Source organism: Phodopus roborovskii, unplaced genomic scaffold (genome assembly GCF_943737965.1).
Source record: "Phodopus roborovskii unplaced genomic scaffold, PHOROB, whole genome shotgun sequence".
In the NCBI taxonomy this organism is placed as follows: domain Eukaryota; kingdom Metazoa; phylum Chordata; class Mammalia; order Rodentia; family Cricetidae; genus Phodopus; species Phodopus roborovskii.
Window position 1 is genome coordinate 65,647,862 of NW_026126418.1, and position 19,378 is coordinate 65,667,239.

General features: G+C 39.4%; 1 protein-coding gene across 8 annotated transcripts in view; it reads right to left on the reverse strand.

Moving 5' to 3' along the window:
* Positions 1-19,378, reverse strand: part of Ehmt1 (euchromatic histone lysine methyltransferase 1) — a 151,161-nt gene that overhangs the window by 49,202 nt on the left and 82,581 nt on the right. For 6 of the 8 annotated variants that reach the window (XM_051184755.1, XM_051184756.1, XM_051184758.1 and 3 more), the window contains exons 7-10: positions 15,726-15,803; positions 14,067-14,187; positions 9,770-9,907; positions 5,047-5,192 (exon numbers count right to left, since the gene is read on the reverse strand). In XM_051184755.1, coding sequence (XP_051040712.1) covers positions 5,047-5,192; positions 9,770-9,907; positions 14,067-14,187; positions 15,726-15,803 — 483 coding nt within the window. The remainder of the gene's footprint in view (positions 1-5,046; positions 5,193-9,769; positions 9,908-14,066; positions 14,188-15,725; positions 15,804-19,378) is intronic. The other 2 variants (XM_051184762.1, XM_051184759.1) reach the window with 1 other exon arrangement.

Below are 19,378 nucleotides of genomic sequence, written 5' to 3' on the forward strand. Positions count from 1 at the left end.
TGGGGGGTCAGCTAAGAAAATGCTGATCAAATAGCACAATAAAAAGCTTTTGGAAAGAGTATTTCAAAGGAATACAAATGGAACTTTCTTAGGTTGAGAAAAAAAGAAATTGTTAATGAGCACAACTACATCAGTAATAAGGAATAAAGCAGGAAGAGCCAAAACAGAGAAAAGGAGCCACCTGTTTCCTCACAAGGTGAAAAGCAAGCCAGCCACCAGGTACTAACAATGGCTCAAACCCATCTGCCTAGAGGCGAGGATGAAGTATAGAAGCAGAAGACACTGAGAAGATGCATCATGCTCCGAAGGGAAACCAGATTTGTGACAGGAATAGGGAAGGTAAAGCCCAATCTCATCCTCTTGCATGCCTATTGCTACAAAAGAAGTCCTATTACCGTCAGAGTGGCTACTACTTTATTAAACATTCTATTAAGGAAAGCTTTAAAAATGGAGACTGAAGTAGCTGGGTATAGTAATGCTCGCTTTTAATTCCAGCACTTGGGAGGCAGAGACAATGCAGATCTCTGTGAGTTTGAGGCCAGCCTGGTCTACAGAGTGAGCTCCAGAACAGCCAGAGCTTTTACACAGAGAAAACCTGTCTCAAAAAACCAAAAACCAAAATCAAAATTGAAATTAAAAAAAATGGAGACTGAACTACAATGAAACCCCTCTATAAACTCATACTTACTTTTTTTAACATTCCTAACATTCTCATCTGAGCAGTTCACTTTAACCTTTCAAAAGTATGTATAAATGAAATCAGTGTTTTACACAAGGTTTTGCACAAGGTGTATTGTTCATGTATACTAAGCATAACCTCAACACAATCCACGTACCCAACAAGAATGATAATAATTCCTCAAAACCCAGAGCTGTGGGGGTGGAGGATGAAGGAAAAAAGGATGGGGAGAGAGAAAAGAGAGAAAAGGAGTGGTGGTATCACAGTGTGCCTGTAGAGGCCAGAGAACAACTTTGATGGGATAGTTTTCTCCTCCCAACTTTTCAATGGATTCCATTGTATTGAATGTAAGTCATTAAGCTTGGACAACAAGTGCCTTTACCTACTGAACCACCACAGGGCCCTCAATTTATCTTAATATAGCATTAACCTAACAAATCAATATGGAAAATATATTTTAATGTAAAAAAAAATTCAAAGCTTAGTTTTAATGAGTGGCATTATTCTGGATTGCTACAAAAGTTTAATATCCCATTTAAAGGTGGTCAAGTCTCCTGGCTATTTCCACAGTCAAGATCTGGTAATTGTGGATTATTATTTTCTGATATTTTATCAAACTACAGGTGTATGCCACCATAACCATGTTTGTTTTTTTTTTTAAAGTTGTACTTTTTCTTTCTTTTTTCTTTTCTTTTTTTTTCCCTAAGGTCAAAGACAATTTTACTGGTTTAAAAGAAGGAGGGAAAAAAAAAAAAAAAAAAAAAAAAAAAAAAAAAGGAGGGAGGGAAGGAGGGAAGCAGATACCAAGGTAATCAAGCTATAACTCTCAGAAGCTGTCCACCTAGAGAGAAACAAAGCTATGCCATTTAAACTGGCACAGAGGCTAGACACATAGCAGATAAGCAGTGACATGGAGGCAAGAAAGCTCAGAGAAAGAGTAAGGAAACCAAGTATGAGTGTATTTCACTTCTAGCCAGCATCTGAAAGAGACAGAAAGAAGAAAAAGATAGTTATGTTTTTCTGATTCTGACCTCAGAAAGGCAGACCCAACCAAACTGGATGGTGGCTCTTAGGGACTACTTATGCAGTGTTTAAGATCTGGTATGATACAGAATCTTGACCTGTTGGGAGCACAAAGGTCCCTACACCCACAGATCTCCAGGAAAAACAAACAGGAACATCAAGCACCCAGAATTTTTCTTTCACCCTGAAGGATGTATGACTTTTTTCCAGAAGGCTAGGAATTGGAGGTGACTAATCACCTGGTGAATCGCATCACCTGTTTGTTGGGCCAGGCCAGATTAAGCTCCAGGACTGGAGAATGGCTAGTAATCTAAATGACCCTTATATTATTACCTATACAGCAAGCAAGGGGCTCCCCCAAGCTCCCACAACCAGGACTGAGATGGCTAGTAGCCCAAATGACCTCTATGCGATCTGTATGACTAAGACCAAGCCAGATCCTTCTTTAGGCCCTTAAGCTACTACTACAGATAGCCTAATGCATGTATCTGAGTTAAGTTTCAATGTAATTATGCCTCCTGTGCACAAGGAATTGTATTACACCAGGAAGGTTTTTCCAAAATATACTGTGTTCAAATATGCTGACAATAAACCACCTGGTATCAGACTCTCCACAAGTTTGATCCAGCCTAATGAAATCACAATGAACTGAGTTTTCATTCTCATCTCTTCATGGTCTGCCTGTCCTGATTCCACTATCAAATTCTCAGCACTGTTACACTGGTATCAAGTTATGTGCACTCTGCATGCTCCTTCACCTTTGCATAGCTAACACTTCAAATAACAACTAGACCTCAGACTAGAAGTTTTGGTTTTCCAAGTGATTACTTAAGCTTAAAAGTGAGAATTCACAAACTTTAACTGTCTTTTGACATGAACGAAGGGTAAGGCTATTTGAGCTTTAATAATAATACAAAAAATTAACTCCACCAAATACTGAAATATAACAGCTCATAGTAATATTGTAAAAGGAGAACTAACTTCAAAAGCCAAGGGAGAACCAATTTGGTATCTTAAGGACTGCTAGACACAGGTTAAGAATCTCACATCTGTGCTTCCTTGCTGGTTAAGAGGCATACAGCTAGTCAACAAAGCAGATGAGATTATTTCAGCCAATAAATGCACAACCCATGGAAGAACTATAGGATCATTTTGAAACCACCAATACATGATCAAGGTAAACAACAGGTACCAGCAGCTGCTAACATCAGTGAAAAGTATCAATCTTGTGCTCAGTCTGGACATGGCATTCATTCCCACAGCCTTGTAAAGAAACTGGGCTGATCTGGCATTTGCAATTCTGTCAAGAAATTCAGCAACAATTAAAGGACTCTGCTGAACTTAAGTTGACAATGGGGACCTCTGACTACAAGCAGCCTGGGAAATAGCTGAAATAGTGTGGCTATGGGATCCGGGTTTAATTTTACAATAAAACAATTTATAACAAATGTCACATAAAGAAAAACCTGAGTTTCTAAGAATGCTGTAGGAACTGGGAAAGAGAACATGAGAGAGAAGCAAATCATACCCAATGTACAGCACAAAGCCAAAACAAAAAGTCCTGTTCTCAGGAGAAGGAGCTGTAGCTATGCATATTCTGCCTTTCCAATGTAAAAGGTGTTTCAGGGACACCATACCACTCCCACAAACAAAGGAGCACTCATTTGTACCAAAGAATTCTAACCACTAATAGCAGAAAAAACAACAACAAAACAAAAAAATAGAAATATAAAATTTAACTTGAAACAAAGTAATGAACACAGTCAGTAATCAATCAGGAGTTAAAACCTACAAGCAAAAACCTGATGAGGAAGGACAGGAAGTTACCACAGAAACCCTATCATGCTTGCCTTGTAGCATGTCCTTGCCAAGTCTAAGTCACATAGGTCTTAAGCCTTAAATCTATCCATATCTTTAGATTTAGTTTTCAAACAACAAACACTAAGGAGAATGACTTAAACAACAATATAAAAAAAGCCATCAGCTAAAATCAGGAACTGGAGTCCATTTCCCTGTAGGTCAGTGGCACAAAAAACTAAAAGGAAGGTAGCAGAAACATTCAAGATCTTCTAATACAGGGGCTGGCAAGATGGCTAAGCAGGTAAGAACAATGGCTGGGCCGGGCGGTTGTGGTGCACGCCTGTAATCCCAGCACTCAGGAAACAGGGTGACTTTGAGGCCAATCTGGTCTGCAAAGCAAGTTCCAAAACAGTCAGAGCTGTTATACAGAGAAAGCCTGCTTTGAAAGGGAAAAAAAAAAAAAAAAAAAAAAAAAGCAATGGCTGGTCTCTTAGAGGAACTTAGTACCCACTTTCACAACTATCTGTAAATCCAGGATCTAACACTAGCTTCTGGTGTATCTGAGCGCTGCCAAGAGCCCACATGTGGTAGTACACAGGCAAAATAGCCTAACCCATATAATAAAACTTAAAAATCCTTGAATGCAGACATACCAAAAACACTGGAAACAAGTGCTGCTTAGTCCAATGAGAGAAGAAACATGTGAATGGGTCATCAGTCTTCGAGGTCTATGTCAGACACAGCAAAAGAAGTCAAGTAACCATTGCTCAGAAGTGCTAGGACACACTAAACTGAGCCTGTCCCAGGCAAGGACACACTGGAGCAACCCTCAATTTGTTTTTTTTTTTTAAACATTTATTTATCTTTGTGTATAGTGTGCAGTGTTGTGTCTGCATGAGGGCACCAGATATCATTACAGATGGTTGTGAACCACCATGTGGTTGCTGGGAATTGAATTCAGGACCAGTGGTTGTTCTTAACCACTAAGCCATCTCTCCAGCCCTGCAACCCTCAATTTATTCACTTCTCAGTAAATATAGAAAGCTAGTAAAAAAAACATTTATACAAGCACGATCATGAAATATCCCACTTTCATCCAACTACAGTTTGTATGTTAGCATCCTTTTTAAAAAGGATGTTTAAAGGGGCGGGGTATATAAGAATAAATATGCCCACAGAACTGGAAGGGAGCAAGTGGATCCCCTGAGACTGGAGTTACAGGGATACAGGAGGTTATGAGTCACTCAGTGTGGATGCTAGCAACTGACCCTGGGTCCTCTGCAAGAGCAGCATGTGCTGCTTACCAATGAGCCATCTCTTCATCCTTGTTTTGTTTTGTTTTAAAAAGAAGAAAAAAAAAGTAAGCTTATGAGCTCTGGATATCTTATTACTGATCTGCTCTACCAATCTGACAAGTCTCTGTAGGTTCCCTGGTTATCGGACACTGATGACTAGGGTCTAACAGGAAAGGCTGTGATTGAGAAGCAGTTCTTATTGCCTTTTATTTTTTTTTTTTTTTTTAAAGGAAAAATGAACAGGCTTACTTCATGATCCACGCTCTCAGTGGCCATGCACTGGTTGTTGGCCAGGGTGCTGATCTCGCGGCTCTTGGGGGTTTCCATGCGGCAGCTGCAGAGAGGCACTTCCTGGAGGCCATCCGTCTCCAGCACATCCGGACCATTGGCCAGCCCTAAGTCACACAGACACATCAGCTCAAGCAACCCTGACCTACAAAGGGTTGTCCAGAGAACAATCAATTACAGTCTTTACAGTGATCTTCTATGAACTGAAATTACACATCAACACTGTTCAGTGGAAAATGTGCACATATTCTTTTGTAACAACCTACATGTAAAGTAAGATGGCAGGCTGTATCTCACCCCCAAATGTTCAAGCTACCAAATCCCCCAAAACAACTTATTAACTTATATTTATAGGGCCTATGCCATAGACCAAGTTGTATGTTTATCAGCAATTCCAAAATCTGGTTTCCAAGCAAGAAAAGCATTCACTAAACATTGAGACATTATTTTCCTTTTTTTTTTTTTTTTTTTTTTTTAATTTATTTTGTATAGTGTTCTATCTGCATATATGCCTGAAGGCCAGAAGAGGTTACCAGATCTCATTATAGATGGTTGTGAGCCATCATGTGGTTGCTGAAAATTGAACTGAAGACCTCTGGAAGAACAGCCAGTGTTCTTAACCACTGAGCCATCTCTCCAGTCCTGAAACATTATTTTCCTCATTTGGTTTTAACTCGCAACATAAAAAAGAAATTCCATTACAAGGTTTTAATGATGGTTTAATTGTTACCTAAGATATTATTCACCAACCAAAGAATCCATATAATAAGCTAAAGAAGGAAAACAAAGTGGGGCCTGTGAGATGTCTTTGAAGAGTTTTGGTTTTTTTTTTTAAAGTGCTTGTTGCCAAATCTAAATACCCAAGTTCAATCACCAGGATACACATGGTAGAAGAAAAGAACTGAGGGCTGAAAGTTGCCCAGGCATGCCATGGTCCACATGCCTACACACCTGACAGACAGACACACAGACAGAGAGTGTGTGAGACAGAGACAGACAGACAGAGAGAGAGAGAGAGAGACAGAGAGAGAGAGAGAGAATAAAAAAGGTTCAGAATAATATAGTGGCAAATACCCCAGGAAGAAAAAAAGTCACAAGGCCTAAGCAAAGTCTGTGCACTGCAAAGCTGAGCCCACCCACTCTTAGAAAGAACATGCAAAAAGGATTCTTGGATTTGACTAGTAGCTTCAGGGACTGCACCTTCCAAAGAACACAGGAGCAGACCATGTCCTCTTTCATGTGAAATGGCAGAGATAAAAAGTAAACTGAGTTTGAAACAGTATTGCAACTCTGAAAATAATTAACTAATATTCACACCTAAAAATAGACTACAGTCTGACAAGGTAGTGCAGGCCTTTGATCTCAGCACTTGGGAGACAAAGACGGGAAGATGTCTTTGAATTCTAGACCAGGGTGAACTACATATCAAGTTCCAAGTCAGTCATGTTGCACAGTATGACCCTGCCATATGTATATTAAAATAAAAGACTGTTAAAGCAACTCTCATTAAGACCAAACCCAAAGAACACTGAGCACCAAAAGCCATTAGAGACCTTGCTCATTTCATGAAAATTAATCTTCAAATATTTCTTCTGAATGTCTGGATTACAAAAAAAAAAAAAAAAAAAAAAAAAAAAAAAAAAAAAAGAAAGAAAGAAAAGAAAAGAAAGAAAGAAACTGTTAAGTTCGTCTACTCAGAACCAGCCAAGTGATTTATTGAGGGACTTATCAACAGAAAAGAACAAATAACTAAAACCATGTAATTATTATCCTGGCTGACTTCCAATTTGCTCAACATAAGCCTTCTCTGGTATCCTTCAAAGAGCCCTGAACTGCTTCTGGTTTGAAGCTGTCTGGTCTACAAATCCCTCAAACTTTCTGTATACACACAGTGCTTCACTTGATCTCTAGCAATACTATATGCTGAACCCAGGAGTCTACCTTCACCCCAAGAAGACCTTCATTGTTCACCTCTGGCCTCTTGAAAATCTGATATGGGCCCTACCTAATCTAGCCCCCATAGGAACTAATAAATGATAGAAATGTACCTCAGTTCACAGAGTGTTTACTTAGCATACACCAAGTTCTGGGTGGATGCTCGACACTAAATATACTAGGTGTGAATGACATATATCTCTAATCATATCACTCAGGAGATAGAGGCAGAAAGATCAAAAGTTCAAAGCCAACCTGACAACCTGGTGACATTAAGACAAAATAAACAAGGATAATTTGAGCCACAAACTTCTGTGACATATAAATCTCGATGCCAGACTTCCCTATAGTAATTATACCCCAGAAGATCAGAAAGCTAAGACAACTCAAAGCAGAATCACTGGAGTATAAAACGAGGAGTTCCGGTTCAGCACCATGGTTTATAAATAGGGAAACAAGACACAAATACAAACAGAAGGAAGGAGCCAGGCAACTGTGCTCCTGCCACACCAAAGACTTGTAGCTGAGGTGAGATAGAAGAGTGAACACTCCTGGGCAGCACTGTCAGAACACATTATGTCTATATGAGTGTGCTTCAATCTCCAAAAGTGAAGAACTACTGAGACATCAAAAGAAATAGCTGACACAACTGTCATGTATGCACATGGTTCAAAAGAATGGAGTTGTGCCAGGCAGTGGTGGTGAAGGCCTTTAATCCCAGCACTCTAAAGTCAGAAGCAGGCAGACGTGAGTGTGAGGCCAGCCTCGTCTACAGAATAAGTTCTAGGATAGCCAGGGATACTGAGTGAAGTCCTATCTTGAAAAAAACCAACCCTCTACCAGATAGATAGATAGATAGATAGATAGATAGATAGATAGATGATAGATAGATGATAGATAGATAGATAGATAGATAGATAGATAGATAGATAGATAGATAGATAAATGATCTGTAAGTCCTTATGAGGAAACTCCCCAAGAAACTAACAAGACTCTTGTGATCCCAGTTCTTCAAAAACACAGAATTGTTTTTGGTATGTGCTTTCATGGCCCCTCCCAGATAGCAGTGAGTTTACTTCAGATTATCCATTAAAACTGGCTATTTTTATTTGTTTATATGCCTCTATAGAGCATGCAGCTTGCTTGTTACAAGTGGCTTGTCCTTGTGATTGTACATTTTACTTGTTTGACTCCCCTTAACCCTCAGAGTATAAACTGCTGCTTTGAATAAAGTTGGCTATTGCATGAGACCTCAGTCCACCTCATATATCAGCTCTATTTTCTCACAATCCCACCACCTCTAAAGTAATAAACATACACAGCCTCTCTTCTGAGCTTGGGCTTTTCTGATCATACATATGACAGTATCCTCAGCTAGCTTCTGTCTTCACCAAAGCTCAAATCCTTAGTCTCTTACCTTCACATGCCTGCAAGCAGTGGAAAAAGACAATGCAAGCACAAACAATTTACTTAGGCCCTCAGCTCAAGCCTAGACCCTCTTGAACTAAGACTGGACATCTGAACCCACTGAGCAAGCCTCAGCAACTTTCTCAGATCTTCATAATTGTCTGAGCACCAGTTCTCCTATTACCTAACTTCAGGTATCTCAATTCCATACTATAAAAATGAAGACAAATAGGTAATGCTACTTTTCTTCAAGGAACTGATTCTCTAAGTCAAAAGCATGTTTATTATATACAAACAAATCACTGATTAATGAATTAGTTCTGGTTAATCACAGGTAGGCCAATCTATAAAAGGGCACAGAACCCAAGGGAACAGCACTACAAACTAGCTCCCCACTCCCTTGTAACCTGAATACTACCATTCTAGATGTATTTCCATTTTAAGACTTTATAGTTGCATTTACTACTTTTGACCTTTACGTGTATGAGAGATGGATCAGAAAATTTTTACAAAGAAGGACCCTCTAAATGCCATTACAATATCCTGTTCATAGCAGGGTTCTGCTATACAATACTGGAGTTGGTTGGATAAAGTACTATTTCCTGATTACAATTTCTAACCTTCCAAATCTAAAAGTTTAGAATACTTAAAACATGGTTCTATTTTATTTAGAAGGGAGGCATGGTTACCTACAATGGAGCTGCTTCTTTGGACAAACCCAAGATCCATGTGAGAGGCAAAAGATGTGCTTTACCAAATTATAAAAGTAAATCACAGCTTCCTAAGCATTCAAAATCTTAAAAAGCTAGGTATATCATTAATTAGTTTTCATTGCTAGAAGGTTTTTATGTGATTTAAAGAAAGGGGAGCAGAAAGTGAAAGCAAGCCACAGTAATTCAGGCACAATGGCAGACATACTGCACCTGTGACTGGAGGCTATACTCCACTGCAAACACACCTGAGAAAGAGACCAGAAGGCAGGCTGCAACTAACCAGAGCTAAAATCAGAGATCACTCAAAGGCACACTGCAGAAACTATGTATCCTAAGGATTCCACATACATCTTGTCCACAATTGGGAAAATATTGTGAAGCATAATTACTAGCACCATAAATTTGACATAAGGCATCTGCTACTTTGCTCTTAGAGGACTCTCACTCACACTTTCTGTATCTCACCCAAGCAGTTAGTGATCTGGCAAATGATTTCCATCATCTTTTCAGTCACCTTTAATTAATGCACTTTATCAAACTGTCCATTATTATCCACCAGGGGGCATCAGGCAAACACAGAACCAGACCAGTAAGCAAGCAAGATGGTGTAGTCACACTCTAACACCAACCTTCATTTTCTGTCTGGGAAGACAGAATTCCTCTGACACGGAGATCCAGGGAATCCAGAGAAACTTCCATATACCCAGCGCTGTCTCCCAGAGCTGTCTGCTCCGTGCTTCCTGGAGATGACTTACAAGCCTCGGAACCTATACACAGAATGCATACATCATGAAAACTGTCCAATAGCCATATATATCCAGAACATTTCAGGAAGACTGAAAAGATGGCTCCATAGGTAACAGTGCCAGTAGCATGTCCAACAGTCTGAATTCAATCCATAGAATCCACATGGTAAAGAGAACCAACTCCTATAAGCTGTCCTCTGACCTCCATGACATGCACACACAAACACCTATACAATAAAAATACTTCTGTTTTAAAAACCCAAAACTAAAACACAACAACAAACATTCTAATTAAGAGGCCAGTTCCCAGGAAAAGAACTAATTCTAATAAACTCATTTAAAACACTACCTGGACCACATCAGTTTCTACTAGCATTTTATTTCCTGTACATTAGTTTGTTAATTCCCATGTATACCCAATTTCACCAAGGGGCTGATCAAGAAAAAACAACAAAACTAGGTATTGTGGCACATTTCTAATCCTAGCCCTTGGGAGAACAAGGCCAGTGTGGGGTACACAATAAATGCAAGGCTATCCTGGACTACAGAAAGAGATTCCCACCCAACCAACCAAAAACAAAACACAAAACAAAAAAAAATAACCATGAACATACTATATTACTACATTCATTTTTTAAGTTAAAAATTTTTGATGTATTTAATGATTTTATCTATACCAGTATTTTGCTTTCATGTATGTATGTGCTCCACATGAAAATCTGGTACCCTCTGAGGTAAAAAGAGAGTGGCGGGTCCCCTGGAACTGAAGTTACAGACAGTTATGAGCCCATCTGTGGGTACTGGGAATTAAACCCTGGTCCTCTCGAAAAGCCTAGCCATCTCTTCAGCTCCCAATTAATGCAATTTTATAACTAAATAAAAACTAGTAAAATAATCAAGAAACTGAATAAAAATTGTGATAAATGAAGTAGACGCAGCAGAATATGTTTTTAATCCCAGCACTTGAGAAACAGCAGCAGTCGGATCTCTAAGGGATACATCATTCCGAAACCCTATCTCAAAAGAAAGAAAAAAAAAAAAAAGGCAAGAAATTTCTGTAAATTGTTTTAACATTTGAAATAAGATGAAAAAAAATTTGGTTTCTGAGTTTAAAAGACCCACTAACATGATGAAACAACTTAACCATGTAGAAAGCTGTGCCTGTGATGATGCCAGCCTTCTTGCTGCTTTAGCCCATACCTGAAGATCCCTGAGGATACAGCCAATATCCAAGCCATCAGACATGGTAGTCTATGAAGTACACCACTCACTAAAGGGCAAGAAAATCTAAACATGTCAAGATAGACAGACCCAAAGAGGGATAATTCCAATACTAGTTCTGCAGATCATATAGTAGGTACAAACACTTATGTAGACCCTCATCTTTGTGGAGAAGGGAGGGGGAAAAGCAATAGGTGCCTGTCCATACTTCCCAAGATAGCCTGAGAGACCTGCACAAAATTGAGTATTTCCAACAATAAATACAATTCCTGAGGACTTCTAAAAAGTCTGTTTATGTTACATACACTTAACATTGACAAAGGGCTTATAACTATGTTTCACAATGAATCTTCTAAATATTAGTATGCAATATTATGTAACTGACTAGAAATAAGTGAATCATTAATAGAGGTATGGTACAAACATATTTTAATTCAAACTGTATGCTGTGCCTAGATCTTAGACAAGAAATCTCAAGAACTTCAACAGCCTTTGTAAAATTTTAAGTGTTACATAAAACAATAAAATTCATATTATTCAGTAAAAATTTAAGTATGCATTCTACACTTTGAAGCCAAAAAGACAAAGACAGAGTCTCTGCCCTCAAAGTATCATTTAGTCTTGGATCCACAAACATTTATGAAAGCTAACAGTGAAAATCACATGGATTTCCTGATCTCAAAGGACACCCAAGGTGAAACAAATAGCAATATAAATGAACAAGGAGAGGAGATGCTCAGGAAGGCATACAAGCCCCCGTCAACAAAGCCCAGAAGTCTCTGTACTCCTTCCCCTGTAGTGTAGCTGTCTCACAGGCACTAGCACACAAACCTCCTTTTCTGTCAGGAAAAGCCAGACCAACAATTAAACAAAGCTGTCTGCGTGCCATGAAGATAAAAAGCAAATGAGTAAATGAATAAATGAATCAGATTAGAAAACTCAGAAGATCCCAAGGCAATAAATAAATGAGGATTTGATATGGGGACTGAAGAGACGGCTCAGTAGTTAAGAATGCTTGCTGCCTTTGAAGACCTGAGTTTTATTCCCACAATAACCCTGGAAGCCTGGTTTTTTCAAAGATTTCTTTGCTAATTAGTTTTTGTTTTGTTTTTTGAGACAGGGTTTCTCTTTGTAGCCCTGGCTGTCCTAGAATTCTCTGTAGATAATGCTGGCCTCAAACTCATAGAGATCCACCTGTCTTGCCTCCCAAATGCTGGAATTAAAGGCATGTACCAGGTTACTCACATATTTCTTAGAACAAAAAAGTAAAAACCATAAAAAAAAAAAAAAAAAAAAGAATTCATCATAAATTTTACTTCAATGAAAATTTTCTCTAGCTCTTCTTACCTAAATACACTGTTAGGAAAATGGAAAAGCAAGTCACAGATTAGGCACAAAAAAATGTAAAATATTCATTTGATTAAAATTCTATCTATCTGAAACATTTAAAGAGCTCTTACAACTCAGTGAGAAGATAAAAGGCCTAAATTTAGAAGTGAATGAAAGACACACATAGGTCACAAAAGGAAATACACATGAGCTAAGAAAGCTCCATCTCATTATTGATCTGGTAAAAAACAAACTAAGGCTACTAAGGACACCACTGCAAATCCTCTGGAACCACAGAAGTTATAGACCCCAACAAGCCATGGTAAGGACAGAAGGGATCAAAGTCCCAAGTACGGTGGTAGTGGTGGTGGTGACAGTGGTGGTAGTGACAGTGGTGGTAGTGACAGTGGTGAGGGTGGTGTATAACAGGACCCATGCTTCAGAACAGTTTGGTATTTCCCAAAGACTTGAGTACACTGTACTCGACTGAGATGGGCCAGCCAGAAAGATGTGAAACACCTGTGCTGCATTCAAACATCCTTATCAACTTCCTTTCAAAAGACTAATGCAGCAGAGACTAGGGTACACTTCTCAGAAAGCAACAAAACAAATTGCTGTGGACATATACAACAGGAGGGTGTCCAAAATAATTATCTCAAAGGAGCCAGGGAAGGGGGGCAAAAAAAGACTCTACACGACTATCAGAAAACACAAAATCAAGGAGTTCCTGGGAATGAGGAGGTGGCTACAGGGTAAGAGAATGTTCTCTCGAACCAGGGGTAGAAAGGTCTGTTACAAGCAAGTTTTCCACCTGCGACGCCAACCCCAAATAACACACAGAGACGAGACGCTATATTAGATATAAAGCTGTTGGCCTGTTATTAGTGTTTTTTATCGGATAGCTCTGTCTTAAATATTAACCCATTTCTATTTATCTGTTTCCACGTGGTCTTATCTTACCAGAGAGAGGGGCCAGAGTTATGTTCTCTTGTTCCTACATGTTGAATCTCCTAACTCTCCCCAAAACCTCCTTGTCTCCTAGTCCCGCCTATCTTGCTTTCCTATTGGCCAACAGTGCTTTATTCATTAACCAATAAGAGAAACATATTTACAGAATGACATCTCCCATCAAAAGTCTAGAAGGTGAAAACAATGCTGACCTGATCCTGGTGAGAGTTCTATACTGTAATTTGTATAAATTCCACTGTATGCCAGGCACAATTCAAGGAAGCTATACAATGAACTTAGCACATGACCCTTTGTCCCTCTGATCTCAAGGACAGGCTCCTGATTTCACCTTACATTACTACCCAGGCCATAGAGGCAGCCAGGGATCACAGACTTCCTTCCCCGCATGGCAGGGGAAATGTCCATGCACGAAAGAGTGACCAAACCTGTGCATGTGACAAACTACTCATGTTGGCTTTGTGCTTGGTAATGAAGCCAGGATAACTAGGTTAACTAGAAAGACACTACCTGTGGATCACTTAAGTTTCTCTAAAGAAGTCATTGCAAACATTTTTTTACAGGAGATTCTCTTTTCAAGTGAAATCCTTCACACAGACCAGCCCCAGGCCAGCTCCTGATCACCCCACACAGCTTGCAGAGGTCCCAGCTCCACTGTGCTCACCAAGCATGCTGCTCGGCTTCTTTCTACTTCTCCGCCTCCTTTTCCGAGCAGGCTTGATCCAGGGGCTGTCAGTCTTCCCTCTCCTCTTGAGAAATTTCTTCTTGATACTGGATTCAGAACTCTGGAGGACCAAAGGGCATGTATATCAAAGGCAAAGCAGGGGGAGCTCCTGAGAGCAAAAAGGTCTGTGAGTTGTTTGCCCCAAAAATCAAATAGTTGCTATATCTTCATTTTTCTTCTAAAAGACTCACTTCACTTTTGGACATGTTTCCGGGTTACATTCTAAAGATGCCCATGCTGTTCTTAGTCTTCTCATTAAGCCCAGTCCTTTTAGAGGCAACAAGATAAGAAAACTAAAATAGAATGTATAAGTTTCACTTGAGTTTGGCACAATGGAAAAGAATAAATCAGAAATTTCCACTCCAGACTAAGTAAATAGGTTTAACAAGTAATACATTCTCTCTCTCTCTCTCTCTCTCTCTCTCTCTCTCTCTCTCTCTCTCTCTCTCTCTCTCTCTCTCTCTCTCTCTCTCTCTCTCGTCTTGTTCAAACAATGTTCAATGTGCCCTAGAATCCACACAGGCACACACTACAATGGACAACAAGAAAGAAGCATAATCAATGTATAATAATGCAAGAGGTTGAATATCTGTTCCCATGTTGCAAGTGTGGAAAGGACACCCAACAACCACAAATCACAGTGACCTACAACACCAATTCTAGTGCCAGGAGATGCTGGAAAGAATCACATGAAGAAAGCACAGTTTTCTCAAACCTACTTCCCAAGGACATATACAGACACTAGAGACTTTAATCTGAAGAGTCACATGACACAGCATGCCAAGCCATCCCAACTATATGGAAGTATGTCCACTTGCCCAAGGCATGGGTTGGATGTGTGGGTCTATGTCAGTTATCCAAGCAAAATGTTGAAGAACATATCCAGCACACATGCTGGATCCTCCCTACAAACAACCCCTCTTTCCACCCTATGTTTCCACAAAGAAAAACTTCTGGAAAAACTTCAACAAGCACTGCAAAAACAAGTTTCCTACTGTCTGATTATAATGTTTAGTCAACAAATCCAAGGATCCTGTGTCTTCCTCTTCTTCACCACAGCAGCCTGACACCAGGGGACTTTCTTCCTCTTCAATTCTTGGTCCAATACATTATCTTACACATAGAACTTCTTCCTCAAGCTCATAAGCTTCTTATCTCCTCCACTCATGGGATGCTCCTGACACTCCACTCCAGGGGTTCACCTATTTCGAACCTACCCAGCTCCTACAAATCCCAAGATTCTATCTGCCAAGGAAAAGAGACTCCACCTCAATGCAGCTCAAGTGCAACAGCTCCTTCTCTCTCAGCAGTCAACACAGCCCAACTCATCACTGGTATGAAAAGCCAAAAAAGGAAACCACACCTTTCTCTCAGATCCAAAGAGCCCCAGGCATGCCTGGACTGCTGTTGGATCCCAACAACCAGATAGATCATCACACTCACTCTACCTGTCCCTGAGCTACAACACTAAGTGACTTCTTCACCATTATCCCTTCAGGCAAGAACCCTGGCCTCCCTGTGACTCTCAGCATATACAGGAGGTGTTAACAGTGACCTCACCTACAGATCTGAATTATATGAATTTAAATGTCAGATTACCAGGTCAGATTCATCGCCGCCATCTTCATCCTCCCCTGTGTCAGGTGACTCCTGATCCTCCTCAGAATCTCCATCCATCTGATCATGGCACAGGACACAGAGAAAATCAAATAAAATACAAAAACTAATTAGATCTTTTAGTAGAAAACAATGTTTTTTAAAAGGGGGGAAGGGGAGTCCTCATTGTCAGCTCTATTGTAGAGACAAGTGTCCTGGCTGGCTCTGGCCAGGGAGTTTCTAGAGAACAAGATACCATGAGTTTCTGCATCCACTCCGTGCTAAGAAACTCCATTGCAAATGGACCCACTCTGGTAACTCAAATTCATTAACTGCAACTTCGAGATTACTGTGCGTGCAAAGTATGCCAGATATCTGTAAAAAGTTATAAAATACACACATGCACAAACCAATAGAGAAAGAGACACAGAGTGAGGGCAAATATAATCTAAAGGGCTTATAAAATGATACACATTCAAACCTTTCTCTACTCACATAAGAGTAGTCAAGCCCCTAAAGATATCAGTACCTGACCAATTATAGCCTCACTGGGTCTAAGCTTGAACCTCTTTCCCTGCTAGACAGACTTCAGTGAATTTACTCTTTTCTAATTACAAACAAATTTTGGAATCCTTTCTGTATCAGAATACCAAAGACAACTTATTTTTCATACTGTATTCATCTTTTCTATACTGTTAATACATGATTATATGTCCACTTGTTCCATCCAGATCCCCTCACTACAAGGCAGGGTTGTGATCTCTGGTATGCTGTAGGCTTTTTGCACTATGCACTCATGGGGAACCTACTACTTTCTGATGTTTCCAGCTCAACAGAACTTATTGCAGTTAAATAAGAATCAGGATGATGGAAGATGTCATTCTGTATATGTTTCTCATACTGGTTAATGAATAAAGCACTGTTGGCCAATAGGAAAGGAAGACAGGAGGGACTAGGAGACAAGGAGGAAGGAGTAAGGAGGGTCAAGATGGAGAGTCTGGAGAAGGCAGAACCGCCAGCCGCCTCTCGCTGGTAAGACCACGTGGAAATACATAGAAATGGGTTAATACTAAAGACAGAGCTAGCCGATAAGAAACAAGTAATTGGCCAACAGAATTATATCAAATACAGAGTCTCTGTGTGTTAATTGGGGCTGGCGCAGCAGCGGGACAAGGCCAGGTGGCAGGCGGAAAAACTCTACTCCTTTACAAGAACCTATAGGATTCACAATTGAGCTTCACTCCAAATAAGCCTAGGCCCTTCAACAAAAGGTCAGACAAGAACAGATATGGAGCTCCTGAGTAAAATGGTACCCCTCTGCATTGTGACTCTCAATAACACCCTATAGATGTCTCTCGTTTGCCCATTCTCAATACTGCAGATGTTCCCTACAGTCTCACAATTCCCAGAACTGATCTCAATCTCCACAGCCCTTCATAATTTGCAGCTCTACAGGAAGTTTTGACTAGATTTTGACAGGACTATTCTAAGCTTAGAGAAAAGCCTGGAGAAAATGCATTTTTTTCATTGCACAAATCTTAGCAAATTTCTGCTGTTCTCTTAAACCATGTTACTATTGAATGTGTTACCCCAGGTACTCTGGAGATGCCAAGAATTACAGCTAAGCTTCTAGATGTTTTGTGGTTTGTTTTTCAGATTACTGATCTTTGAAAGATTCACAGACATCATCCTTAAGAAACCCAAATATAGACATACAGAAATGGATACCGGTGTTTGGACTGCTAAATTTTTTTCAGCTTTTCAAGACAGGGTCTCTCCATGTAGTCCTGACTATCCTAGGATTCTTTCTGTAGCTAGCCTCAATCCCAGAAATCCACCTGCCTGTCTTCCAGTGCTGAGATTAAAGGTGTATGTGGAGTTACCCAGCTAATTTTCTACCTGATGTTTAAAAAACATGACTATGCATTTATGGATTTGCTGATGTTTATTGCAACATTACACAAAAACAAAAGACATCTATGTGTTATCACATAAAGTTTAGTTCAATGGCTGTAATAGTTTTTCTGGGGTTTTTCCAAAATTTTAAGGTGGATGTTCAGATTCTCAGCAAACTCTTCTCCCATGTCCTTTTAAGATACTAATGTTTCTTTCTGGCTTTTCTCTTACAGCATCAATCAAAAAGTCAATGCTTTTCCCCCTTACATTAATGATAAAAGCAGCAATCTCACCCTCATTTTATGACTGTAACAGAAATGCTTTTAATTTCACCATTAAATGTAACCTTCATTGTAGCTCTGGTACTTTGTTGGTTTTATTTAAGTTTTCTTTAAATTCACTGGGCAGTTGTTTTGTTTGTTTAATTTTAAACAAAACTGAACAATGCAACTACCAATTAGAAAAGAGCTTACACAGAAAGGAATAAGATCATTTTTAAAGTGCTGCTTGACTACATGTATGGCATGTGTAAGGAAGAAAGCAAAAGATGAAATCCCAAGGAAAGGGAACAATAAAGAGTACTAGTTGGCAAAGAGTAAATCAGAAGTAAGGAATCAGAATGTGATGCAATTAAACCCGTGGTCAGTAAACAGAGGAAGCTGCCCTTACTATAAGAACTTCAAGAAACAACTCTGGTCAACTGGTCCAGCTTTCAGGCTAAGAGGTAAAACAGTCAAAACAACCACCACTATCTCAATTAGTCTCATCCACACAGCTAGATGAGAATACCAATCTTTACATGACTCAGAAAGCCCACAATAGAACATGATATTGTGCTGACTAGACAAACGGATTATTTCTGGATCAAAGAACTTCTACAAAATGATTTTCTAAAAAGGTAGGCAACCTAATATCTAATAGACAAATGGTTGATATTTGATCAGTTCTTCACAAAAAGAAAGCATCTGTGTTGGTTTGAATAAGAATGGCCCTCATAAGCTATATATCTGAATGCTTAGTCATCAGAGAATGGCACTATTTGAAAGGATGATAAGGATTAGGAGGTACGGCCTTGTTGAAGGAAGTGTGTCACTGGGAATGGGATTTGATGTTTCAAAAAGCCACAATAGGTAGGCCCAAACTCTCTTCCTCCTGTGGATACAGATGTAGAACTCTCAGGTACTTCTCTAGTACCATGTCTACTTACATGCTTTCATGTTCTACACTATGATAATGGACTAACCTGAAACTGTAAGCGAGCCCAAATTTAATGTTTGCTTTTATAGGAGTTGCTATAGCCATGGTGTCTCTTCACAAAAATAGAAAATGTTCACTATTTTTATCCAAATGAAAACAATATTCAAACTTCTAAACATCAGAAAAATAAATTAAGATTATAATGTACTAGTACTATATACTCACAAAATAGGCAGTGGCAAGACTGGCAAGGCAGAACACCTGGATTCTACAAGAATGAAAATTAACAAAGCTCCAAACATAGTGGATGAAATAAGTTGTAAGACAATAAGAAAATGAAACAAATAAACAGAAAAGACACACACTGTGAGGTTCTGCTTATAAGAACTAAGCACAATAACTTTAGTGCTGACACTCAAGCAAGAGGCATTCTTACCTATATTTATATTATGAGATCTTGGAATGCAATACTGGTTAGTCATAAACTTTTCAGCTAAATAAATCCCACTGCCTCAGTTCCCCAAGTATTTGGGACTATTGGTACATGTCATCATTCCTGACTT